General features: G+C 41.7%; 2 protein-coding genes across 2 annotated transcripts in view; both read right to left on the minus strand.

Moving 5' to 3' along the window:
- Nucleotides 1-83: 83 nt before the first annotated feature.
- Nucleotides 84-23,225, minus strand: CSE1L (chromosome segregation 1 like). The gene is made up of 25 exons (XM_082292903.1): nt 23,120-23,225; nt 20,892-20,987; nt 20,216-20,358; nt 16,639-16,740; nt 16,084-16,229; nt 15,702-15,792; nt 15,336-15,443; nt 14,361-14,453; nt 12,956-13,123; nt 12,732-12,861; nt 11,983-12,048; nt 10,258-10,460; nt 9,162-9,246; nt 8,338-8,399; nt 7,454-7,590; nt 7,188-7,291; nt 6,506-6,603; nt 5,482-5,632; nt 4,781-4,989; nt 4,176-4,273; nt 3,890-3,975; nt 2,729-2,810; nt 2,157-2,303; nt 1,093-1,324; nt 84-537 (listed from the first exon to the last, which is right to left on the minus strand). The coding sequence occupies exons 2-25, from the start codon at nt 20,974-20,976 to the stop codon at nt 448-450; spliced, it is 2,916 nt and encodes a 971-aa protein (XP_082149029.1). The 5' UTR covers nt 20,977-20,987; nt 23,120-23,225; the 3' UTR covers nt 84-447.
- Nucleotides 23,226-23,576: 351 nt separating this feature from the next.
- Nucleotides 23,577-27,968, minus strand: part of ARFGEF2 (ARF guanine nucleotide exchange factor 2) — a 35,490-nt gene continuing 31,098 nt past the window's right edge. Inside the window, exons 38-39 of the mRNA XM_082292845.1 lie at nt 27,811-27,928; nt 23,577-27,133 (exon numbers count right to left, since the gene is read on the minus strand). Of these exons, the coding sequence (XP_082148971.1) occupies nt 26,957-27,133; nt 27,811-27,928 (295 nt within the window). The 3' untranslated portion in view covers nt 23,577-26,956. The remainder of the gene's footprint in view (nt 27,134-27,810; nt 27,929-27,968) is intronic.

Consider the following 27,968-nt stretch of genomic DNA (forward strand, 5'->3'; position numbering starts at 1 on the left):
CAGGCATTTTAAACAAGTACTTCTTATTTATTCACAATTTAGATAAAGTTTAAGGAAAGACAAAAGAAATACAAAGGACAACATTAAAATGAAAAGGAATTTTAGTGACTGAAGTGAGTTTCTACAGCCAGTGCTCTCCACACATTTCCAAGTATTATCCAAACACTGCAGATGCAGATTTCAAATAAATGCCATAACAAACCGCTATGACTATTCCCTTTGAAATTAAACTGGGAATGGAAGTTAGCCACCTTTATCTATGAGTACACAAACCATCAAATTCTTCAGTTTCAGCTTAAAGCCACACTTATCTTTTACACGATGGAATCTGCAATACAATTTCAAGCAGCTTTTTCATTTTGTCTGAGCTCTGCTATAAAAAAGTCAAGTGTCAACCTTCTGCATAACAAACCAGCTTTTGATCTTGCTTGTGGAGTTATCTGCAGTTCAGAGCAGACTCACACTTGCAGCTTGGAGGTATCCCTGGAGATACTGCAATGCTTCTGCGTTCAGGCTGGTGCTCAGCATAGACAGAACCTGAAAGCACAGGGCGGAGCAGAGGTGTCAGTGAGTGAAACATGAACCCACTTCTGTCGCCTGCAATCAATCACACGAAGTCAGACACAGAGCACCAGTTATCCATGGGGAAAGTAGCTGATCTCTCAGGCAATCTTTACTTACCAAAATCTCGGACAAAACAAAGATGCTATGCACTAAAAAAATTAACTGTACACTCACCTTGTCTAATTTTATATAAGCTGCCTGAATTCCCCACGTACTTGCAATCAATTGAACTCAAGACATGTATTAGTCATAGACCATCAAGTGTGTAAATTTTCTTTTTTAAAATGGCATATTTAAGCTTATTACAAAATTAAGTGCTGTGAAAATAAGGCCTTTCTAAGGCTCCTGAGGAAAAACCTTACAAAAGCTATATTCCAACAAGGAATAAAACACAGCAAGATCTTGCATTCTAGTTATGACCTACTTCATTTTGCTGATTATAAAACATTAGCAGAGAGACCCATTCACACAAAGGCATTTCTGCTCTGCAGAATGCAGCATCAGCATGTAAGTGTACAAGTCACCTACCCTGCCTGGGCATGCTGTAGACAGTTTGTGGAGAGACTGTGCCAGATGGATTCTAGGATTGTTCACCATTTGACCTACAGGATCGTGTTCTTTCTTTCCAGCAAAGGCTAGTTGGGAGAATGCAGTCTGATAGCCTGGAGTATCTTCTATGTCAATGAAGTGTTCTTCATCAGGGATCGTGTCATCCTCAGGCAACTCAAAGAGGCCAATGAGGGCCTGCAGCAAAGGAATCCTGGGAGCAAAGAGGGGAGGGCAAAATTGGAGTGCTTAAAATATGTTAGGACAGGGTGTATTTTACAAGGATGCTCAAATTATTTGGAACCCTTTATAATTTAGCCTTTGTAGGTACTTGCTTGGCTACTGAAATTGTAAATGCCCAAGGTAAGCTGGACCAGGAGAATTGTGGGTCTGTATATTTTACAGGTATAATGTGGGTATTCCTATCAACAGCATGAGCAATGTATTTACTTTTTATCAGGTCAAATTGTCATGAAACATACCTAAAAAGAGCAATGATTTTCTGGATCATAACTTTTCTCTGAGTACATTAAAAAAAAGTTCTAGTTCGGGGATCTAGCCTGGGATCCAGTTATTGTCATCCAACTCAAATTACCTAGCAGCCTAGACTGGTGGACTGGTTGACAATCAAACTTCCCAGGTAGCTTTCCCCAAAATTCCACTCTCAAGCCAAGATATTACAGTTTCTTTGTCACGTTATGAATAAGCTCAGGTCTCTTGACCAGAACAGTTTTAAGTCAAAACTGGGCCTAGCTTTTCAGAAATAATACAAGCTGGAGGAAAGTAGTGTATTTCCCTAGATGGAGTTCCAGCTAGCCAAATCCTTGCCATCTCCATCAAAAACATCTCAAACCAATTCAGTCATCTGGTTTGAAAATACAGTTTCATTTGTTGCAAAACAGAAGCAGTATGAAATGCCTAAAAAGCCTTGTGGACCTGAAGAGATCACAATGGAGTTTCCTTCAAGGATGTATTTTGGTGAGAGCTCACATTTTCAGTAACTCAAACAGCCTCACTAGCACAACCTTAAGAAGTGTGGTACTTACCACAGCTTGGTGTACTCAGTGTCCATCATGGGAGGACATTCTGTCAATATTTTTGTAATGCCAACAGCACAGATTTTCTTCTCAACTTGTCCAGACACTTTCTGGATTTCAGGAATTATAATTTTCTCCAACACCATTCCAAACATCCTATTGTGACATTGAGAGAAAAAGTATTAGAAAGCCTTATCAGCCTTATGGTGACAAATGAAAACCAGAATCACGGGGAAATAAGAGACAACCAGGTAATTTGTTAAGATGCTGCCCTGCTGCAGCACACATTTGCACATACAAACTTTTCACAAAGGATAACAACTGAAAACATCAATCTTCCCCTTTTATAATCTTCTTAGATTAGTAACTTGAACTATCAGTGAGGAACTGTAGTCAGAAATTCAGAAAAAGATGACTTGCTAGACAAATAAATGAACCACATTAGGAGAAACATTTGGCCAGTCAAATTAGTGATAAATGTAGTCTGACAGTTAAGCTAAAGAGACAACTCTTTCTTACTTCAAAAGATAAAAAAACCACAGCAGTATTAAATATAACACAAACAAACAAAACATACTAACTTTGGCTGTATGCTGTCAAATATTTCTTGCAGAGCTAATGCCCCGTATCTTACACAATACAAATTAATGAAGACAAGGAAACCTGTAACAAGAAAAAAGTCAAAGTAAAACCCTATGTGGAAACAAAAGAGTAGCTTTAGAGTCAGCAGCAAAACACATTCTAACAAGTTTTTCAAGGGGATAGAAATGACAGTCTTAATACATTTTCAGTTTAAGTGAAGTACATGAACTTGCTGCCTTGAATTTTTCCTAAAAACTGATCTTTTCCCGCAGCACAACACAAAACCAAGGTGGTACAAGACAAAAGTAATTCCTTTTTCCCGTGATAGCAGTTATAAAAAGGCATTAGAAAAGCCATTTGCAATTTTTTTCAGATCAAGAACCAAAAAAACTCTTCAATACTTTTAGCAGAAAACTTCACGCAACACAGACGTTGAGGTGAGCCATGAGCCTTTTGCACAGGTGCTGTGTATTAAAAGCACCACTTCAACTTTGTTTGTGGAACACCATTATAAGCAACTCTATCATTCTTGTTCCTATCAGGTGGCACTGACCAGATTTTATAGGATTAAGTAATACACACTGCGTAATTTGTGTAGTGATAGTATCATTCAAGTAATTTAATCAGTATGACAATCTTCTTGTGACAGCAGGAATAACCAGAATATGTATTTCAATAATCTGTCACAGCTGCACCAGTTTAATATAAAACCTTATCAATAAATTTAGTCATACTAAGGCAAAAATGACACAAAAGTATGGAGTATTTCACAGTACTAACGCACAACTACAGGTAACTCCAGGACGTGTGGCCAGCATTGCTGTGCTGCATGAGAGGGAAAGTTTGCTGCAACTGGCTGGAGATTAAATGGAGACATTTTCAGATAATGACATCACACACACTAGGAAAGGAAGAGAAATATGCAAACTTTGTCCATTATTTTAATTACATTCCCTCAATTTTCATGACGTAAGTGTCACCTGCTATGGTGACTGCCCCATACACCCCTCTTGATGAGAAATAATTTGGAGCAAGTTCTTGGAGTCACCACTATCCCTCCATCCACGTATCCACAGGGCGTGACAGGACATTTGTTCTGTGCAGCTGCACACTCTGAACTACTGCTGTCACCAGAGCTTTTCAAAGAGCAAGGAACTTACTTTTGATAAATTTTGTTGTTTTGGAATTTTGAAGTCTTTGGAATAGCAGAATGAAGATCTGTTTCCTGTACTGGTCAACTGATTCACTGGAAATTTAAAAGAATAGTTATTAAATTCACACTAGGATTTTACTGATGCTACTTCACAGAAAATATGTATAGAAAAGTTAAAATCCATTTGACTGAAAAATGTGATCTTTCAGCTGTTAAAAATTAACATTTGGTATGTTTACACACTTCATAATTAAAGTCTACAGAAGTTAGCTTTAAATTCAGCTCATACTCACGGAGGCATATGCTCGATGATACTGTTTAGAAGATAGAACCCTTGATGATCATTAGCTTTAGAGGCAATCAACTTCTGGAACACACCTAACAATCCAGGCTGCAAGAAAAGCAAATATAAAACCCTAGACAACAATTCTTCATATGTGACCTACCAGAAAATTTCCCATTACCATCTAAGGCATACAGCAAGGCAAAAGCCTTCATAACCTAAGCCAGGATTCAGTTTTTGCAGTTCAGATCAAAGAAGACACACTGGCTTCTTCTCACTCACTCTTCTCAAGACCGTTTTGAACAGAACCTGAGAGGTCTCATTATCCACATGTTTAACATGAGGCAAACAAGACAGGAAAACTGTGGAAACTTACCTACTTGCAGGAGCTAAGAACAGGAATTTTTCATCTCAGTTGACAAAAGCATGATAGCCTAGGATTCATTTATCCACATAGTGGAAAAGCACCCAAAAAGCTACATTCAGAATGTAAGTCTTTCTACGTAAGCACCAAATTCTGCACAAATCCAGCTATTTGCTGAAGTTCCTCATGATTTGTAACCTCAGATCACCGTGTCTCAAGGCAAACACTGTGACTCAGCCCCAGCAACTCACGATTTTGTCGGCAGCAGCGCTGGCGATGGTACTGGCGCCCCGCTCTAAGTAAGCCTGCAGGAGTCGGACCAGAGGGGGAATGTTTCCTGTCCTTTCCCAGAGAACTGGCTGTAGTAGATGAGGAAACAATGCCATATAGGATGATGGGATTTCATTTTTATGCATTTCTAGCAGTAGGGACATCACTTGAAACACATAAGGAATGAACTCTGGAAGAGAAACAATGACATTTACAAAGTCAGACAACATGGTCACTGTCAGTTCCCAGAAATCACGTATCTGTGGATTGAACCCACAATTTTATGATATTATCACCAAGATGTCAATAAATAAAACTATGGAGAAACCTCTTCCAAAATGTAATTATTCCAAAAATTAGCAAGCATTGCATATATAAACTTTCTATTTCCTCTACCCATTAATGTTTCAGAACACAAAATATTAACTACTAGAAACAAGGCAATAGAATTAAGAATAATAATAAGAGGCTTTGGAATAGTGATTGCTAGATATTTTAGAAATGCAATTTAAAAATAAGTGAATGCTGTTTACATACCCTATGGAACAATCTAAACACTTTCAGACTGTGAAAATCTGTTTCTCCCCTTGAATTTCCTCTGGTACAAAAAATCCTGCCATAAGGTAAATCCTAGCAGCCAACGCCAGTGGAGAGAGCACAGGCACTCACTGACTGTCATTACCTTGCACATCATTCTGCAGGATCTCTGTGAACACCAGGAACAAAGCCTCCTCAAAGCTCCCCACTGCCTCTGGGTTTGCCTTGCACGTTATCCTTATCGACAAGCAGATTGACTCAAACATGTAATGGTTAAAGTGAGGTTTGCTGGGATTCTAAAAACAAGTTACAAAGAGACAAATCAACCCAAACTTGCAGACAAGTGATTTATTTTTCGACTGAAGACCAAAATAGCATTTGGGACTAAGGATACTTGTAACTTATTTCTTCATATGCTTATGAAATCAATTCCATAGATAAAAGCAAACATAAAGACCTCTAAGGCATAAAGGAGAGGGGTTTTTCACAAATATTTCTGTGACTACAAGTGTTTTTCAAAAGCTCTATGTAAACTAGCAAACAGTAAAAATATCACAGAACAAAAACCAGAAAAAGATTATTTTTCAATCCTCTAAGTGTCCAGTCAATTGTCTATTGAACACTTCTTATATGCTGCAGCTGAGTTTTAACTGTACAGAGAAGCAGTTTTTCAGGTAGTTGATGAAGGTATTCTAAGGCATTCCCTGATATCAATGGTTAAGAATTTGGCCAGTCTAAACAAAAAACTAAGAGTACTTTACCCACCAAAAGCAGAAGGGTCATTTATTTAATTCAATCCCACATTTCAGTGCCAATATTTATTATCAGCTTCAGACGTTTCATGGGCAAAGAATACAGAAGTTGTGATGAAACCAGATTATTGTATTGGTAGCCTCTGCACAAGCAAGCATTTATACTACAACAAACTAGCGTTACAGAAAGAGTTCATATGCTGCTTCTAAATTTCAGATGAAAGGAGGGAGAATGATCTGAAAGTATGTTCTGAAAGGAAGGCAGTACCTTACTGGAATGCTGTTTCCACTTAGTTGAGTCAGAAAATACTAACTATTTAGAGTATTCTAACAGAACACCACCAACAAGGTATATCTAACTCCTCCGCAAGACCGCTCCAAAAGGTAAAAGGTGACTCTTTTGCTCTGTTTCTTTACCTTACTGACAGCCAGCAGTTTCTGTGTGAGCTGTGTGATGACAGAAGGGATGTATGGAATTATGGACTCCTGTAGCAGAGAAAAACTCCTCATGATGGCTGCAAATAAATGGAAAATGTTATCTTCTGAAGACAAAATAAACTTCTGCCACCCAATGTATGCCTAAATCTTTTACCTTTTACTGTTAAAATAGGATCCCAAGGAATTAGGTACAGTAAAAAGAGCATCTGCTGCAAGAACATTCAATCTATAATCATGACAAAGCATAAAACAAAGTCTCATTATTCCCATTCTACAGATGGAACACGGAATATTAAGTAAGTTTACAAAGACCCCTACTTGTCCTAGGCAAGTCTCAGATCTCAGCATCCTCTTAGCCATGACCACATCTCCTCTCCATGACCAGATTGCTCAGATCTTCCCCTGACACTGTCCAGGTAGCTGCCCTGACTACAAGACTACCAGTTGAGAAAAGATTTCCCACAGTACCATTACGTTTAGTATCTCTCTTTGCTACCGTAAGTTCAGCACAGATGACTTGATACAGTCGGATGAGTAATGGCAGGCTCTTCAGCACATTTGCATAAAATAGGTTTTGCAAATAAAAATGTCAGGAACCTGTAACTGTAAGCCTCAAGTTAACCAAGATATTCTTATATTGCAGGACTCATTAGGCATTTACCTTTCATAATGTATTCATTTTCAGATGAGCCAGGAAGCGTCAGAGCTTTGAAAAGGTTTGTTAACAGCACTTCTACAAATGGTGCCATTTCTGCAGCTGTAATGCTGTTAAGTGAAACACAGCTCTTTAATGATGAAAGAGAGTCACAAACTTCAAGCCTTACACAATACCATAATACACGACATGAAGGATCCCCTACAGGTATTTCTTATCCTTAATGCACAAAATCTATGTAGCAATCAATTTATTTCTGCTTGAAAACTTACAGGGTGGCATTATTTGTCCCTCTCATGGTAAAGAGTCTTTCAAGAGCATGAGCTGCATAGGTATGGACCACGATACTTTCTGCTTGGAGATGATTGATTAAGAGGGGAATAGACACCAGCAGTTGTTCTTTTGGTACCTACAAAAACAGAGCAACAACTCATATATATGTTAAAAAATACAGATGGTTCCAACACTAGAGCACAACCAAGCTCATGAGCAACACACAGAGCTTGGCAGAGGGAGAAACCTTGGGAGGTTCCTCCTGTTGCTACATCACACCTTGAACAACCAGGAAGTACCTATTTCTGTCATCGCTCATATACTTCCCCTCAACACCAATGGTACATTTGATTAGCAGTAAGTGCAGATAATCCTAATGTATATTTCCCTTTCCATTTTACTTTGTCTTAGCAGGTAATTAAAAATATCAAGGTTTAAAAAACCAATATCATGTATATGTCATAAGAAATGACTAAAGGTAATCTGAAATTTAAGAGTAATATTCAACATATTTTCTTATCCCATCTCACAAATCAGAAAAGGTAAAGGACAAAACTGCTGTACTCTGTAACAACTACTGCAATGATACGAGCAATCAAGCATATTTGGACTAACACTGACTTGAAAATGTCTGAGTGTGCCACAGAATTAAGCAGCTAACATATTCAGTGTTCCCACAGCATATGGACAGCATATAGACTACATGTTAATTGGATATTTATAACAATATCATTTACTTTCTGAACTAAAAATTCAGCATGAAGTGTTATATATGACTATCAAACACCTGTTGAGTTAGCATATGGCCAAGTGCGATAAATTAGGCTTGGCAAGTATAAAGTAACAACCTACAATATGTTTTTACCATAAAAGAAAAACTTACTTGGTTTCTAAAAATCATGATATATTTGATACCATCTGCTTTTAGCACAGGGAATTCATTCACTGAAATAGAAAAATATGCAAACTTCATTGATGCTTCTCATACAAATGTGATTACTGAACATGTACTATATATACAGGTGTCACTTGACACTAAGTAACGATCTTCCCCCATAAGAAATAATACTGGCAATGTTTTTCTATATTTCTTAGTTCCTGCACTTTGGTAGGGGCACTGTTAAGAGTATCAGTTTTACGTACAAATCACACCCCAGTACCGTTAAGAGTATGGTCCAGCTCAGATGAAATCTCATCTTCTGGCTTCAATTTTAGCAGCCTCCAATTACAGATTTCGAGACAACCCACTATGCTTCAAATATAGTAAGATAATTGTTGAAGTATAAAATAACTATGTGGCTTAAATCTAGACATCCACAACCTCATCGGTAAGGGCTGATGCAGGTCACGTGGCCTCAGTATTTTAACTTTCTTAGGGTTTTGTAGAGCATAGAAGTTTATCATAACATCTCAAATACAGAAATCAAATTACTTGGATTCAACAAGTTTAAGCATGTAGCTGATAGCAACCATGTGTGTACATGCCGTGATCCTGCAGAGAGCAGGTGGCAAGGTGGCAATCCACCTTGCTGTAATAGCTCCTTCACTGCTGGCCAAACAAAAATGAATTACTGTGTGCCAGGTGTTAACAGTCCCTGTCTCAGAGACTATGCTGACAAAGGAGTGCTTCAGACTTCAGAAACAACGGTCACTGACTAGGTTATGATATATAACAAAAATACCGTATCAAAATTAACATTAACTTACCAGTAGCAGACTTTAAGTCAGGTTGAATGTGATTCACAAAGAATTCTGTCAGATTAACGAGTTCATTGGCCTGTGTTATTCCATGCTGGAAGAAGCAAAAAACAACTCTTATTTTTATATGTCGACATATAAACTGCTAGTTTTCTCACTCATTTTAAATACTCTTAGTTTTCTCTTAAAAAAATGCAGCCTCTTTTTAAACCAGGATTTTTAGACGGAGATTTTTCAATGAAGTGTTCTAAGTTAGTCCGTATTTGCCATTAAATAGCACAGAAAAAGACACAAACTTTGCAGTTTCACAAATGCTACCAGACTGGTTCCCATTACACATCACTAACAACTGCTGGGCAGCAGTATACACCAGGCTTCAGAAGACTGAGAACCTTTAGCAAAATTGCATAAAATGCTGTACGTGTTTTACTATGTTTGCCTCAAATCACTCTTGTGAAGAAACTGAGATTTGAACCGTAACAGCATTTAAAATATCTAAAGTATATCTAAACTTTTTCCATAGGACATTTGATACAATGCTCCTGTTTCCAAATACAGATTAGCCCAGCTGTGGTTTTTCAGTGTCTCCAGCCTATTAACTGCTTTCTCCCCAACAAGTAATGAGATCCATTTCCAGCCATCATTAGCATTCACATGTAATTTACAAATCAAACACTCGAGTAGCAGGAAACACTGGGAAATATCACGACAAGAACTCCAAGAGTCATTTAAATTCCTTTTAGTCTGTTTAACACGTCTGATCATCTTCTCTAAAGCTCTATTTGCCTTCCATGGCTTCCAGAGTGCCTCAGGACCACTTAGAGCTTAGAGGTTCCAGACTGGAGCAGGTTTTGTTTCTTTGTCTGGCTGGATCCCACGTGCCAGTCAGGCTGGCCAAATGGCCACACTGTGCCCTATTTACCTGAAGGTCAGATACCACCAACTGTGATAGGATTATATAAAGGACAGCTTTTAATCTCATCAACATGAACTACTGCACACACAGTTACTCCCATTCTGAAGCAGCTTAAAACGCACGGCAGGCCTCGCCCGCGCTCTAATATCCGAATGCAGACGGATTACAATGAACAGAACACAGAAGTACCTTCTGGGTTTGAGCTTTCGATGCCAAAGACGTTACAAGGTAAATAGCTGCATCTTTGTGCTTCCAGTTAACAGATGGATTCTTTGCATATTCTTGCAGCATAGAATTAACATATCCAGAAAAAATTCCTGTCACAGGTCCTTCAAAAAACTTGCACAAGCCTCTGACTAGATCACAAGCTGCTCTGCGCCTGGTGTCAATATCTGCACGAGAACCAAAGATTCTTTGGATATGAGAAAGCATACAGCTTTTCATATTGATAAACATAATAATCAAAACAGTAACAGTTCCTCAAGTTACAGCCAAACCCCATGCTAATTACTGCAATCCTCCACACTGATGTGTAAGAACACACGTAAGCCTTTTATTTACTGTCACAACTGGACTACTTGTACACCAAGGACAAGGGACACCTGCCCCTGAGCAGTGGCAGCAGACATGCAGGGGGGCTGGTACTGGCTTAACATTATGCACCCAAACATACTGGGTCTGGCTGGGAGGGAGTTCATTTTCTCCCTAGCGGCCCATATGGTGCCGTTTTGTACCAGTGACCCCGGGTTTGGCTGCTGCTGAAGAGCGCTGTCAGTGTCAGGGCTCCCCCTTCCTCCTGCTTTGCCTTCCCAGCAAGTAGTTTGGGGCAGGCAAGGAGTTGGGATGGGGCAAACTGGGCAGCTGATCCAAACTGACCAACGGGATATTCCATGCCGTATGACATGCTCAGCAATAAAAACTGAGGGGAGGGGGTTTGGGGGGAGGCAACCATTGCCCAGGGACAGGCCGGGCAAAAGTCTGCCTGTGGGCAGTAGTGAGTCATTAACTTCTTTCCTCTTTCCTTACTCTTTCATTCAATTAAACTCTTTATCCATGAGACTTCTCACTTTCACCCCTCCCACTCTCTCCCCCATAAGAATGCAGCAGGGTGGAGCACAAGCCAGCTGCTGGCCCACCACTCCTGAAAGGACATTGCTGCAAAAAACTTCACAAATACCTAAAATGCAGCCAATCTTGGATAAGAATGATAAAATGTTTTCTTGAAAAAAGTTCAAAAATTTTTCCTCCAATTTTGTCCTCCACTGCAAGTATTCAGTAATTGCTTAAATCTATTATGAAATGCCATTACTTCAAAAGTGTCTGTCAGTGAACTGCTGGGGGCCCAGAACTGTCACGCAGACCTAGGTTTGGCTCACTCGGGCTCTGGCCTGGCTGCAGAGCACAGCCTCCCTCAGCACCCCAAGCAGCTGGGCCGGCACAGCCATGTCCCAGGGCAGTCACTGCTCTGAACACATGCCACATCCCAGGCTGGCTGCTGTACAGCTGGCCTGAGCAGAGTTTGTATGCAACCCCAGGCAGAATTTCAGTTTAAACATCACAGTCTCTCCCTGTTATTTAGAACTCCACACACTGGAACTAAATACACAGCTGGCTACCACTCAGCACTGACTTACAGGCTGTATTTGCTGAAATTTGCTGAATGTGGGCAGTGCAGAAGACATACCAATCCAATTAAGGAGAAAGACCTATAAACATTGCTCAAACCAGAAAGACACTGTGACGAGCCTATCGTGACAGTAGACTTGATCATAGACTGGATAAAATCCAGCTGGGGGTGGTGCGTGGAAATCTTCTCAATTTCAAAATGAAGTTATAAAAGCTTCAGTAAATTGCTTCAGCACTTTAGAGCTATATTTAAAGACCAAGTATTCTTAGTATAAATCTGTGGATTACCAGATCCTTCCAAATCCCTTCTTATATATTCTTCAGAATTATCTTCAAATGCTTCTTCATCAGCCGCTGAAAATATAAAATACATAGAAGTTTAAATATTGAAGTCTCTGGTTTTTATGGTAAAAGGGTGTATCATTATCAAGTTGCTATATTTTCCAAGGACTTTTCTATAACTTTAATAGTAATTAATCAGAAATATCCAGCCAGACTAGTCTGTTTAGCTTTTGTCGCACAAATTAGTCTTTCATACCCATGGGCTGATACATTAATTCAAAGAAAAACCTCTAACACATATTCAGTGCCAGGTGTATTTGAAGAGGCTTTCAGAGTCATAGACTTAAGAGAGACAAGCTCCTTGTCACTGCAATATATTTTCACTGCATTTTAAATATAGGATCAATATGAGTCCATCAAAAGTTGGAGAACTAAACCCTACAATTTGGTAGGCCTGACATTCCTGCCTATTCAGGCTCCCTGAATTATTCGGATACTCACTTTAAGTGTGGAAATTTATTGGTGGCATATAACCTAGACTTCCTCCAGTGGGATTTCAACACAAAAAATTAGGTATATTCATACAATTCTACAAAGCCCACAGGACAGCAATCTGCTGCAGAAACTTGGGTTTGAATCTAGCACTAAGGTACACAAGAGAGTCACACTCAATTCTTAGTCCTGCGAAGCAACACATCATGATAATTAGTTAGATTTTTGTTGTGGTTTTTAAAATTAAAGTCTCAAAAAGTTACCTCTAAATTCCATATTGGGAACAATAACTTTTTCACAGATGCTTGTCAATGTATTCTGGTCTTCAAACAGATGCTTGTAATGTGGTCTCTCGCAAACTGAGGCCAGAAACTGGATTGCGTTACTGACCAGCTACAGCACCACAAACAGAACACAAAGCTTTAGCATGACTGATCAATTTATAATTTATTATTAAACTTGACAAGATCAGATTTTAGCAACTCACCAAGTCATACTTCACTTCCTGGCCTGTTGTGACTAACAGATTCCAGATTGCTGTTACAAAACGTGGCAGGTAGGGCTGGAATTCTTCATCATATTTTTGAGCATATAAAGCAGCATTATCACAAATTTGTGATTTCAAGAGCTCCAGCAATCCAGCTTCCTCTTCATCCTCACATAAAACAAAACTAAGAACTTAAGATCCAAACTTCAACACTATTTAAACATTAAAAGTATCAACGTATTTAAGTGAAATATTTACATCACCATTTTATCATGTTCTAAATAGGTGAAAGAAATCCCCCTCATGTCCCTAGATCTGCTGTATTTTGCTGATCTGTACCCAAACTGCTCTTCAAGTTAGAAATCATACCTGCATTTCAAAACAAGGTACTATGCACTTGAAAACAGACACAATGGTTCACCCAGAATTAATTTACATATGTAATATGAAAAAGATAACACGAGGCATTGAAAAACATGCTTAGAAGCCACTATATCATGATTCTTTAAACTGAGTAGCTGTAGAAGTTCCCTCCCCTTCCCCACATCAGCACAGATGTTTGTGGAACCACAATGTGAACTGGGAAATTGAGCTGGAATTTAAAAAAAACAACTCAATCAAACACCACCCCAGTTCTGTCTGCCCCTCTCCCCTCCATCCCCACCTTTCAGCTTTACTGCCTGTCCCAGTTCAGCTGCAGGAGTGCTTATGCTGGCAGCAGCCCACAGATACAAGACAAAAGAGCAGAAAAGCTTCTTTTAGCAGCAAAGTAACTAGAGCACAAGATATACTTAATATGCCTCCCTATGTGTTGTCAAGAAATTTACAGAGTTGTTTTGGCTCCATCAAGTGGCAAACTATTGTGCTATATCTGGAAGACATCAGCCCTCAAAATGAGAAAATATGCACAAAAATAACTGGAGCTTTGCTGACCTGCTATCAGCTTTCACCAGTGAAATTACTGACTCTTTAACGAGATCAAGACAACAAATGCTAAAGTACTTAGAGATGTCCTGCCCTCCATGGTCAATTGTTTCAAGTTCTTTAAGATACCCTGTTTTCTAGAACATAGTGCATGAAGCAGCTGAAATGTACAGAAAAACCTGAGCCCTGTGATGCTAATGGTCAGGTTAATTCAGCAGCTCTTCTTGAAAGAATCAACTCAGTGATGAGTATTAGTAATTTGATTTCTGTGCACAGCTGGGTATACCTGTAACTGTCAAACAGCTTTAAGAACTGAACCTCAAATTCCTTAGACAGCAGAGCAACATCTCTTAAACTCCATTTTCTTACAGTCATTCTACCCCCTTGTTTGCCCCACAAAAAAAACACTGCATTGTTCAGAATTAGACCTAACTTGTCAGTCCACTCTGCCCCCAAACCAGGTGGTTTATGCAGTACTTACATCAGTCTGCAAGAGTTTATTATCTAAAGTTAAAAGGCTATGAAAATTTGTCATCCATGTTTCCATGTTATCTTCAAAAAACTCAGGAAGATCCTGTGAAGGAAAAGTATGAATCTACATTTTAATTTCTGACTGCACTGCTTAGATAACATACCTACACAGGAAATAAAGCATTCAACTTCTAATCTACTGAGGGACAATAACCTGTGGAAAACAATCTTCAAATTAAAACAGTGCCCCTTCCTCCTCCCAAACAAAAACTGTCCTGGAAGAGCCCTGGAGTACAACAAGTTCCAAATAAATTAGTTGCTTAGATGCTACACAGCTCACACTTTCATAATGAATGAGCCTTATCAGCTCTCACTCTCAGAATGAGAGCACAAGTCTCTTTTAACTCCAGCTTGTTCTTTTGCCCCCTATGGAAGAACAGCCCAAGGAATTCAGGCACAATCACACTTCACAGCTCATGATGAGACACTAAATAAATGTCACCTCAGCAAGGGAGCTTTTTACCATTTCCCATACAGCACATTTATTAATGTCCAAAATGTAGATCTGATTCCAAACCCAGACTACCCACACTGCTCCCAGAATTACTTGCTCCTACAGTGCCACAGAGCTGCTATATGTAATGGACTTTCACCTACATGACCCAGTTCCTGTCAGTACAGACAATTCATAAAGGGGCACAGTGAATAGAAACTCAGGCATTGGACTCCTGCCTTTCCCAGCTCCTACTCAGAGGCATCATACAACATCTCCTTGAAGCAACACCACCTCAGACTCCCTTGAAATTGTGTTTACACAGGGCCAAGCTAATGTCTTAAATAACCCATCCGTACTGTGCTCCAACACATGCACTGTTGATTTTTCTTTTTGCCATAAAACATGGCCTTAAAGGCTGCCTCAAATGAATTCTAGAGTAACAGCTTCATCAGAACAAAGCAAAACTATCCCAAGAACAAGGAGATTCACCTGAAAATTTAAACTGTAGAACAGCTTCGCAATTAGAATGAGAGAAGAAAACAGAACCTTCAGGGCACTGGCATCATTTGCATGTGTGCTGCAAAGTTCAATAGTTGCCTAGAAAAAGATGCAAGATCATCAAGTACAAAACCCATACCAACAAAAAATACTGAAAAGTGTCATGAAATTTTTTTAAAAACCAGAAAACACAGTTGTTTTTCATCCTCTTATCAATCTTGTTAGGTCTCACTTCATGACTTGAATTTAAACCCCTTTAACAGTTTTGAACAATTATTGAGTTTTAATTTTACAGGCATCCACAACAAGCAATTCAGAACATTAAACTTCTTTTAGAAATGACTCAACAAGAAATACCTTAAAGAGATTTGTCAAGGGTAAAGCAAAGGCATCAAGAACAAGTTTGATCTCTGTCCATAATTCATTTGACTTAAATTCATGGCGGTACCTGACAAGTAACAGAGAAACACATGAAAAACAGAATACAGTCTTCACATTTATTACCAAATTAATTCACACAGATTTTTGTTTTGTGCTGAACCTTGAAACAAATACTGTCAAGTAAACAAGAACTAAACAACATAATTCAAAACCATGCAAGGTATACAACTGGACAACTACTTAAAAGGCATATGTAGAAGTCACAACTATAGGCTTTGTAAATCTCCAAAATTAAGTCTAACATGCCAGCTGAACAGAAAATTTACAATCCATACACAAACTCCCTTATTTCCAGTACCTTTTAAATAAAGAGTGAGCAGTGCGAAGAACCCCATTGATTACGTGGAAATCTCCGCTCTGAAAGCGATTCACCATTTCTGTCAGCAAGTCTGGCCACTTCTGAGGGAAGTCTTCCCGCCCAATGATACTGATGGCATCACTCAACTGCAAAGGAAACGGAACTGTGACCTGACAGAACTGCACACAACAGTCGTGCCAGGTGCTGCAAACATCCGAGAAAATCCTGGTTATTCTTGTCAGATTCAAAAATTACTGTGTTAATTATCTACTACTTTCCACACAAATACAAAAATCTCACCTTAAGTTCACACAGTCTCACTTTCTAGAATTGCTGTTTAACTGCCTAATGCTAGAACTTAGCGGTAAGATTATACAGTAATTGTCTTAAAAAATGTTCAAGTAGGTAGAAATACCTGTAACAATATCCTCGAAGTTATTTGGATCAGGATGAGCTCACTGGTAAGGGAACTGAGCTCTACCAATAACCACAGCCTCTAGACATGCTTAGAATATTCCCAAAGTTTCAGGGATACCACCAGGAATAACATATTACCTGCTTTTGAATTTGTTCTGGGCTGCTAAGCATCAAGGGCACTATGTTGGCTTTAATGGCTATTCTGTCCGATTCACATATTTTATTTGGTTCATCCTCAACCTAAAATGAAAACAATAATTAAGTTACGGGCAGTATTCTCTAGGCAATGAGAGATGATCAGCACTTCAGAAACCAACTGCTTATACTGAGTTATGTAACTATTACATTGCTGAAGAACCTAAGAAGCAGACCTGTTTGAGACGCTGCCTTCAATAAATTTGAACAGCAGTATCTGAAAAAAGCTGAAAAAAATAATGTCCTTCTGTAAAACTTTGAAGTTTTTTTCTCCTTCCCTAAGGGTAACTTTTCAGGTCATCAACTGAGCAGAAGTGAGGGTGGGTGCACACAGCAATAAAATCCCCACATTTAACCAAGTCTCCTCTTCCACTACGCCAAACAGCACCTCTGAAAACCCCACAAATTGATTTTGTGTGAGCTGCCTCAAGCCATACTTTCTAGAGACTGTAAATGAAGGTGTAGGTTACACAATCAAAACGCTAACATTGACTCTAAGAGTTGTCTAACCAGTTCAAAATATCAATCAGTTCCAAGTCCAGTCAGTCAGCAGTGCCAAGCAACAGAAAATTGTAAAACTGCTACTAAAGAAATAAAATAATGAGATGGCTTGTCCCAGCCAGTGACAGCAGTGATAGTCACATTATCTGTGATGACAGCACTGAAGTTCAGAGACCCTGAAATCATCCAGCAATTAAAAGAGAAAAGCACCTCCAGAGAGTCATTCAATCTTAAAATACCTTAAACCTGATGGTACCACCACCCTCCTTCTCACATCCCTTTTACCATCTTCCTGTTAACTTAAATCAAAAGTGGGCAATTTCAAAATTTCAAGGTATGCTTATCTACAACACCAGCCACTAGTGGGGTTCCCCAAGGCACAGTACTGGGGCCAGTACTGATTAATATCTTTACTAATGATCTGGATGAGAGGATCAAGGGCTCCCTCAGTAGGTTCACAGATGACACTGAGTTGGGTGGGAGTGCAGATCTGCTGGAAAGCAGGAAGGCCTTCGGAGGGATCTGGACAGGCTGGATCCTTGGGGTGAGGCCAAGTGCGGGAGGGTCAACACCACCAAGTGCCAGGACCTGCTCTTGGGGCACCACAACCCCATGGAATGCTCCAGGCTGGGACAGAGGGGCTGGAAATCTGGGAAACGACCTGGGAGGGCTGGACAACAGCAGCTAAACATGAGCACAGGTGTGCCCAGGGGGGAAAGAGGCCAGTGGCACTTGGGGTGTGCCAGCCCCAGTGTGGGCACAGCCCCAGTGCAGTGCCCACCCCCTGTGCTGGCACTGCTGGGGCACCTCCAGTGCTGGGGGCAGCTCTGGGCCCTCACACCCGAGAGACCTGGAGGGGCTAGAGTGCTTTCAGGGAAGGGAACGGAGCTGGGAAGGGGCTGGAGCCCCAGGAGCGGCTGAGGGAGCTGGGAAAGGGCTCAGCCTGGAGCAAAGGAGGCTCAGGGGGGACCTTGTGGCTCTGCACAAGCCCCTGACAGGAGGGGGCAGCCGGGGGGGAAAGGAGGAGGGTCGGGCTCTGCTCCCAGGAACAGGAGGAGAGGGAACGGCCTCAGGTTACAGCAGGGAGGGATCAGATTGGATATTAGGGAAAATTTCTTCACCAAAAGCATCATACAGGCTGCCCAGAGCAGACGTGAAGTCCCCATCTCTGGAGGGATTTAAAAGCCATGTGGATGTGGCACTTGGGGACGTGGGTTAGTGGTGGCCTTGGCAGTGCTGGGGGGATGGTTGGATTCGATATTAAAGATCCTTTCCAACATAAATGATTCTGCAAAAAGCAGTTATAAAAATAAGACACAGAGAACTTGCTTTTCCTCTTCTACCATACTGCATTGAATCAGAAGGTACAGAATTGTTATATATACCTTAAAAATAAACAAGAACAAAAACCACAAAAAAGATCATCTTTAAAATATAAGCTTTACAAGTTTGTATTATGTGAACAGCAGCAATAACTGTCCTAGGCAAGCTCCAAGTAGGGAGGCAGGACTCACTGCTATGCATTTAGATAGATGAGGACAGAGGTGGTGGAGTGCTCAGCAACAGCAAATCCTCCTATGGAGTTAATGAGATTATTCAAAGAAATGAAACTTTTTCACAAGACATGAAATGAAGCACATACATGCATATTCTGTACATACTTCAAAAATAAATTAAAACCAGTGAACTCTTCCCTGGTTCCAGCAGTGCCCTGTGCATCTGTCTCTCCAGGCTCCAACAAACTGAAGTTCTTGAATAGGCAAAACCCTTTTCCTTCCACTATGCTTTGTACAAGTCAAGTTCAAGGCTGTGAAACAAACCCCTGTGATCTAGGCAAGCCAGCCTTACAGCTGCATTTTCTGTTCATACAGCTGCTCCTGAAACAAAAGCTTCAGTTTTGGGCAAAACAAAGTGCCTGAAGCCACAGAGCAATCAGAACAGCCCTTGGGATGCACTCTCTGCACAGCATCTCTACCTACTTCAAAACAAAATCCCATCCTGAATTACACTGGCAATCCTTTTCCACTTACAACGTCTTCCATAAAACATTATTTCTACTTACAGTACACTACAGAAGATGCAATTTGGGAGAAATGACAAAGAACACGGCATCAAATGAACAAGGTCCTACATATGTCACACCAGGCTGAATGTGCTGATGTTCTTGAACAAAACCAGACCCAGGACTGCTATAATCTCAATTTAAGTAGGAGGAGAAGGGCAGAAATCACATGCAAATTTGAAAATAGGTACCAGCTAAGATGTAATGATAAAATGTTTCAGTTTCTCTGCAATAAAGAAACATCTGCTATTTTTCAGACAGATATGAACAGTACTTTCAGTAAGGCAAAGCATAAACAGTACCCATCAAAACCTCTCATCATTCAAGGAGTTCAGCTCTCTAAAGCAATACTTTCTACCCTTAAATAAATTTCACGAATACTGATAGCTCTGAATTTAAAATATCCCTGACCTCTTCAAGATAAAGGATGAGATGGTACTAAACAGCAACATTTGTATTCAATCACTACAAACACTTCCATGTGTAAAACTGGCAAGGCCACCAAAACAAACTGCCCCAGACAATTCCGTGCCCCAGTAGCACCTGCTGATGAATGGTACCATCACCTTGAGCTGCAGGGCTGGACAGAGATGTTTTCAACACAGATACAATGGGCCAGCTTGTTCGTAGACACTCCATAATCATTCCAGTTTAAATAACATTAGTTAGCTGAATAAGCTTTCAATATTGTGCTTCTGCAAAATATGTATATAATGTTAGAGAAAATTACTTGTTCATCATTTTATCACCCAGCTCTAGTAGTTTTTAACAGAAGGGACTCCAGAGGCCTGGGTTTCAGTCCCTTATTAGTAAGTTACACCTTGTGTTTGTTCTCTGAATGATCGACTGCATTTCCCAGACCACGGACACACACATTCCTCAGGGTTACTGAAGAACACCTTATTGTACCTTAAATGATGATTAAGTCTTAGCACAATTCCTCACTAGGATACCTACAATTCTCCAGTTCCTTTTAATATAATTCTTGAATGTTACAGATGCACAAACTTTGATGACATTTTCCTGTGATTTCTCCAGCAGCGTTAAGAGCAGCAACGGATAGTTCTGGCTTCCTTCCACAGATTCAAGGAACTTTTCCGCTGTAAGAGAATATACTGGGGTTAGCAAAAGCTGATCTGCTTTCTCTAATGGGAATCCTACAATTTCTCAAGTGTCTGTTTAAAATACCCAGCACAAACACTTCCCCAGAGCTTCACAGGAAGATGTCTGACAAAAGGTATCACAGGTTCTTTGCTCCCGAGCCCCTCAATGCTCCTGCTGTCAACAACAGCTCTCAGATCTCCAGCAGGATGGGGAAATACTGCCTCCTTACCCTTGGAAAAGCCATAACCTGAGAGAAGTAAATCCTGGCTTGTCGTGCACAGCAGCACTGTTTTAAATAACAGTGCAAAAAAATCAAGAATACAGAAAAATAAAATTTAAAAAAAGCAGATAAAATTATTTGTATTTATATCCATCCCTCATTAATCTTTTGAGGGTTTCATTTTAAAAGGATACTGAGAACTTCTGTAAAGAGGTTACTGCATAAATATCCACTGAAGTTTGCTAAACAGAAACAGAAGAGCCAAAAAGAAACAGAACTTTTTTGTTCTCACTCATGAGAATCACTTACCAGGACGCCTTATAGCAGGATCTGGATCTAGTGTTTTCTTTAGATATTCAGTTAAAGTTTGTAAATTGGCATCACTGAGCTCCATTTTGGCAGAACCTAAAACCCACAAGTAGTTTTGTTACAACCAGAGATCAGAAAATCTATCCTAAAGCCACACATGTAAAACCAGATCCCACAGAAGCAACATCAGCTCTTTTCAACAATACCTCACAAGCACAGTCCCAACTAGAGCGCACCAGGCACAGGAAACATTCCACTTCTCAAGCAACAGGTAACTGCTAGTGTCTGGTTTATGGACCCAAAATTCCAGAAAAGGCTCACACATCCAGCAGACATGAACCAGGTACGGCCAAAAGAGGATCTCTTCCCCTTTCAGGACAACAAGAATTTGATTCTGCTTTTGAGAACTGCTGTCAGCCCCAGAAACTGCTCCTGACTGAAAAAGCTGAACAGTCCTGCCCTACATAATTGTAAATAAAACAATTCAAAGTGTGTTGAAGAGTCAAGGTTTTTTTAAAAAAGTCAAACACTCCTTATCAAAGAAAAACCTCAAAATAAAATACTTTTTTAAAAAACATACAAAAGACTGTGCAAAGCCAGACACTTTTGTCCTCTCTGTAAAATTAATTCAGACTAGGATGGGAGCTAATTTAAATGCAATACTTTTTACAAATAACTTTGTGCAGTAAGTCCATATTGCTCCTCTCTAGTAATCCTTCCACATGCATTCTTATCTGTACCACAGTTACGTCACAGCTTGCATTGGAATAATTTAAATTACAGCAACCCTACAACAGTAAGATGTGCTTTAATGGAGATGTTCCTCTGGACATCATCAATCCTGCCCTCCTTCATACCACCACCAGCACAGTTCACTCCGTACCAAGGTTATGAGGAATCAAAGGTTTTCCATTTTTTCTATTTAGTAAGATTGACTGAAATTTACCTGTCCCACTTTGGAGTTGTTTCATGCTAATCATCAGTGCAATAAATAGTTTTATACAAGCATGCTTGCAAAGGCAGTGAGCTTTAGTGACACAATTTTTATGTCAGCTATGGCATCTATGCAATTTAAAAAGCAGCAGGATCTTCTTGAATTAAATGAATGTTAATAAGCAAATCAGATCCTAACATATTCTGCAAGAAGTAAAAATCTACCTAAAGAGTCCTGCCTCCCATGTTTCCCTCTGCTTTTGGGGTTTACTTGTCTGTAGTCTTGTTCACCAATTCACATCCACCAACATATTCTGACCTGTTACCTACATATGCTTATTTCCTTCTCTTCCTCTAGTTCTTCATGTTTGTTTTCCAGTACAAAAACATTGGTGGTACTTTAGCTGGAGTGGTATGATGCTTTGTGTTGTGTCGTAACATGTGCCTGCAGAAAAGGCCTCAGAAAACCCACAAACGTACGTAATACATCACCTACTTTAGTCAAATTAATGCAGACCGCTTACAGAGAGGAAACCCAAACCCGGGCAGAACGCGGCCGTGCCCCTGAGACTCGGACCGGGAAGAGCTTCACACAACTCCATCCCCTCACCCAGCACTGACTGAACAACTCCCACGTGCCGAAGAATGTTCAGGGCCCGGATCTGATGGGAAGAACTATCCTGGCACTGCTCTGAGCATTCCTAGGGGCATTTCCCGCTTCCCCGAAGCGCGGGGCCAGGGGCGGCGGGAGCCAGACCGGCCTCGCAACGCCGCCCGCTCCCGCCGCTCCCCGCGAACCGCGGGCTAAGGCCGTGCCGGAGCGGCCCGCGACTCTCCAGCGGGGGCCAGCCCCGCCCTCCCACGCTCCCGCCAGGCCGCTCACCCGCGGACGGGCCGGGGCCGCTCCATCCGTCCCGGCGCCGGACCGCGCCTGCCCCACTCGCGCTGCCTCGTGCGGCGGCCCCTGCAGAGAGGCCCCGGGGCCGGGCGAGATCCCGAGCGGCCCCAGACCCCTCAGACCAACTCGGTTCCCCCCCCCCGCCCCGAGGACAGCCCAGACTGGCAGCGGCCGCAGCCAATGAGGGGCGCGGGCTGTGCAGGCCCAGCGGCCTCAGCCCAATCGCGAACCGCGAGAGGCGGGCGGAAGGGCCCAGCGTGGTGCGCTGCGCCTGTGGCCGCGCCGCGGGCCCAGCGCCGAGCGCGGGCGGAGTTTTCGCGCGGGCGGCCGCGTGGCCGCCGGTGCACGGGGCCGCCCTTGCCCCATCGCCGTGCGGGGCAGCGCGTGCCGGCCTTACCTGGCGGCTCCCCGCGGCGGCGGCGGCTCCGAGCGCTCCGGCTGCGCTTCACATTCAAACCGCCGGGCGAGGGCGCGGCGGCGGCTGCGTGACCGCATCGCGCGGGGCGGTGACATCGCGCTGCCGCCAGGCCAATCAGCGGCCGCGCCAGCCCCGGGCGCGCCAGCGGAAGCCAATCCGCGCTGCGCTCCACGGGCGGCGGCCAATGGCCGGGCCCTTCCCACAGGGCCCCGCGGCGCCTCTCGCGGCTGCGGCGGCCTCGGCCCGGCCCGGAGCGGGGGCAGCGAGGCGGCGGCGGAGCCCCTGCAATGCCGAGGGAACGGGCCCGGGCTCGGGCCCCTGGCGGAGCAGGAGCGAGGCGGGAGCGTGCGGGGGTATAAAACACGAACCAGACGCCCCCGACCCCGCGGAGAAGCCCGAGTGGCGCCGCAGCCTTTGAGCTTAAGGAACTACCGGAGCAAAGACGCAACACTTCGTAAAACTTTATTGATTTATCACTTGATTAAAGTATGGAATATTATAACTATTATACATCGTATTTTCATGTAGAAAACTTTACATAGTTTTTCATATTATATAATTTTGGTATTCTCTCAGAACTCTATACATCCATTGGCAAGGAATGGTCTTTAAATTATTGATGGTAAATGCACTTAATACGGAGGTATTAAAACTCAGGCATTTTAAATATGTGAAAACATACATTTTAAACAAAGGTGCTGAACAACCTGAACTTACAGATTAAAGGGAAATGTACTGTTGACAGAGTTACTATTTTTAATCTTTGTCTTGAATAGTAAGACTGAGCTAAAATCTGGGGGTTGTCTGTTGTAGCAGTGGACATTGTTTAGATTGTGCTGTTGACAGTTTGGAAAGTGAGATACCAGACGTGGATAACAAACTGCTTTAAAAACAACCTTTTCCTGGACTGTAAGACACAACAGAAGCAACGTGAAGGGAGTTTTTTAATCACCACGAAAGGGAGGGTTTAGGGTTTTCCTCGTTAGCATCCTCTCCCCCTCCCTTCCCTCGGGAGGTCCGAAATGACACGTAACAGCAAACCCCACGGAGTCTCCATTATTTATGCCATTACAGGTGGATGAGTTGCAGATTCATCTATTGCACAAACACGTCCAAGGGTGACTGTCTCTCAGTGCCTGTATTGCACAGTCCTGCTCTCCAGACAGCGAGCCCGGCTGCGCTCCCGGTTCCAGCGGAGCCAGTAACACCCGGTGTCAGTGGAGGGGGGGAGAAGGAACAAGCTGGGTACACTCGAGGAGGGCTGAGCTTCACTGGGAGGGCTGTGGGTTCTGCCCTTTCTGACTCTCTGAGGAAAACCAACAAGTGCTGTGGACGTAACCTGAACACACCCTGATTATTGCTCTAATGGAGACAATCACCTGCAGAAACAGGACAGGATTAAGGCTCTGACAATGCAATTGCATTCCAGTTCCTTCTCCTTCATGCACTGCAGGCTCTGGGATGGTTGGATATCACATACCCAACTTCAGCAGTTTTTAACTGGTGTAATTACAACAAAAGCTTTTCTTAAGGAAAAGAACAGTCTCAGACCAAAGGCTGAAGGGAAGCATGGATTAAACATCCCATGTGCAGAGAGAGTACAAATGCTGCCCCTTACAGTAAAGAAAGCCCATGAAGCAACTGTGAAGTCATTTAAGATCTCAAAATTGAGACTTGTTTCAAGACATGACTGTAGGGCTTTCAAACCTGTGACACACAGAGGAACATGCAGCTGGACCAGGTGTGTCTGATGGGACAGGAGGGAACACATTCCATGAGGCAATAACACATTCCAAATCTGAAAAATTACAGTTCCAATATTTTTCTTAGGACTACCTACAACCAGAAAAAAAGGAATAGCATATTCTTACAGATTTAAATAGAATTAAAATAAATACTTCATTTTCTGCAGTACCCAATGCAATGACAGTCCCAGGGAATGAGCAGCTACACGAGATGCAACACAAAAGGATATTTCAAATGCAGCAAGTTAAGTATCAGCATTGCTTATTTTTCAGTCTTCTCCTATTGTCATATATAGCCATATATTCCCTTCTACTAAATAGCAGTGTATAGATTTAACCTAATGGGCATTTAAAAGTCAAAGAGCCACAACCACCACTTATTTTCTTTGGTTAAAAATAAAAAGTAAAAATAAATTGTGAAAGCCATGTGACTACTACTGACTGCAAAACCTTTCCCAAACAATGCTTACATAGGACAAGCTGATGTACTGAGGAGCACCATAAAAACCCTTTGGAAATAGATCACAAAAACCAACCAAACAAACAAAAACAACAACAAAAAACCCCAAAGACAGCACATTCCCAGCAGCTCAGAGCAGCGTATCCCAAGAAAACCTCACCTGAGGCCATCCTACCAGGAAACTCAACTCAAAAAACAAAATAATGTTATACACTTAGTTCCATTCAAGTAGGTAGGCTGTTGTTGCTGTTTGTCGGTTTGTTTTTTTCTTTAAATATTGTTAATATTTTAAGTTTGCTATTCTGGATAGCACAGTAGTTAATACAACACTTTGCATTATTTTAGGAAGTGGAGCCTCTCCTCCCATCCTGCCACACTTTCCTGGTTTAGAGAAGTCTTGAAACTTGAAATTTAAAATTATTTCAAAGGTCAAGACAATATTCTGTCATGGAAACATTGTCACAGAAACCCAATGCATTTCGAGGAAAGAAAGAAAGAAAAAAAAAAAAAAACCCTCTTGGGCAAGCAAAGCTGTGGTGTCATGTCACATTTTGCTTCACAGATAACCTTCAAAGCACAGAATTGTGTTGGTCACTTAGAGCACAGGAATGAACTTGTTTAATTTTGCTAGAGCAGTTTTTTTGAAATTCGGGTTTTTTTAAGATGCCACTAGGAACTAAGAGTTGAGAACAAAAATCATTTGCACAAAATGACAAATCAGAACTTGCAAATCTGCAGTAAAAGGAGACAAACTTGTGTTAAGGACAGGACTTTTTGCTAAGCAGTCACAATTACTGCTAAATACGTTATATTCAAGGCTCAAAAAGGTGGGTTTATTTGTTCTGAGCCGTTTTTGATGTTCCTGTGTATGCTCTGTCCATGATCTGCCAATGTACGAAAGGAAAAGGAAAGCCTTTTCTTTTTCTTAAATGCCTTTAACTCAAGCCTAATAAACTAAAGGAGTAGATACTATTGATGCTCCTGATGTAAAATCTTCCATAAAACTAAAAATAAGTCTCAGAAGATGCAGTACTGATACTAAATTTTTTTTTAAGTCATTTGCTAAACAGGAGGAAAACCTTCTCCAAATATCCTACAGGCTGTCCATTTCAACAGCCTGGTGCCCTGCCTGGCCTGGTCCTGGATACAAAGGAAAACCCAGAGGGATCTCGGGTGGTCACTGGCCACCGCAGTCGAGTTTATTATGAACACGTGCCAACATCACAAGGCTACACAAATACAGTCATTTTTTCCAAGGGGCATAACTTCTGTTGAGAGATCCAGCTGATTTATCAGCTCTACCTGGGATGCAAGACTGAGCAGTGGATAAAAGACTAGAAGAGACATACTGGATCATACAAATGATTAGCATTGAAACAAAGAGACTGCACACCTACTGTATTGACTCTGTAAGCAATAATTTAAATAAAACTGCTGACACTTTTGTAGGATGGACAGAACAGGATTATTTTCCTCGTTCCCAAATGCCATTGTGGTAAGAATAACTTGCTCCTGTGGTGATACATCAGGGTCCCATTTTTCTCCCATCCATTTCAACCCATCTCTGGACACAGCTTTATGTACGGGCTGGTGTAACAGCCTCACTTAGAGCTACCAGGAAGGCAGGTTTATCCCAGTTGTCCGTGCCTGCTCGTCCGTGATGCAGATGTTGAACACCACCCCTATGCGCAGGAAGAACTTGCGCAGCACCGCGCGCAGCTCGGGGATCAGGTCGAACTGCATGATCTCACACAGGTACGGGTAATACGTGGAAGCGTGTGCCCTGAACTAACCAAGATACAAAAACAGAACGTCATTCTCTATTGCTAGAGGAAAATGCAAAGTTTTGACACATTCATGGCTACACCAACTTGTTAAAACACCAGGTCTCACCCAAGCCCTCCCAATGGCCCAAGGGCACCAAGCTCCGTGTTGTTTGTGACAGCAGCGCACACGGGGCCAGCCTTTGGTGTTACTCCCCAAGCAGAGTCAGGTTTTTGTGAGTTCTCAGACTAGAGGTGGTATCGGGGTCTTTTTGTAGCAACGTGAATATTTGCATTCCCTTTTCCTCAAAAGGGCCAAGATCCTGAGAATTATTCGTGCCATCACTGTCAAGGAACTGGAATTCCAATTTTACAGTGGTGAAATTCAGCCTCACCATTCCTGTGCAGCTGTAATACAGCATAAGCGTATCCTTTACTGCACACTCATTGTGCTTTTATATGAAAGCTGTTCAGTAATTGTATTCACATTCCCACACAACTGGGAATTGGATGGATGCAGCCCCATTTCCACAATGCAGAATGCCTGCAGACAGTGGAGCTGCCACTGCTGTATTGCGAAGAGAGCACTCACTATGAGGAACGTCCCACCTCCAATCTGGATGGAAATGAAGACTGAACTCAGACTGAAGAAGGAATGAAAAACATACTCAAATGCAGATATGACTTCCAGCCTCTTCTTACCTTATCATCACTGATTTTTAGTGTTTTTGTTAAAAGCAACAGCAGGAGGTTGGTCCAGGCTTCTCTGTGGCTTTCTGAGTTGACAGTAATAAAATACGCCAGGGCTTCACTGCACACACTGGAGAGATGGCACAGTTCACACAAACCATAAAGAAAAC

Source organism: Coloeus monedula (genome assembly GCF_965178545.1).
Source record: "Coloeus monedula genome assembly, chromosome: 17".
Taxonomy (NCBI): domain Eukaryota; kingdom Metazoa; phylum Chordata; class Aves; order Passeriformes; family Corvidae; genus Coloeus; species Coloeus monedula.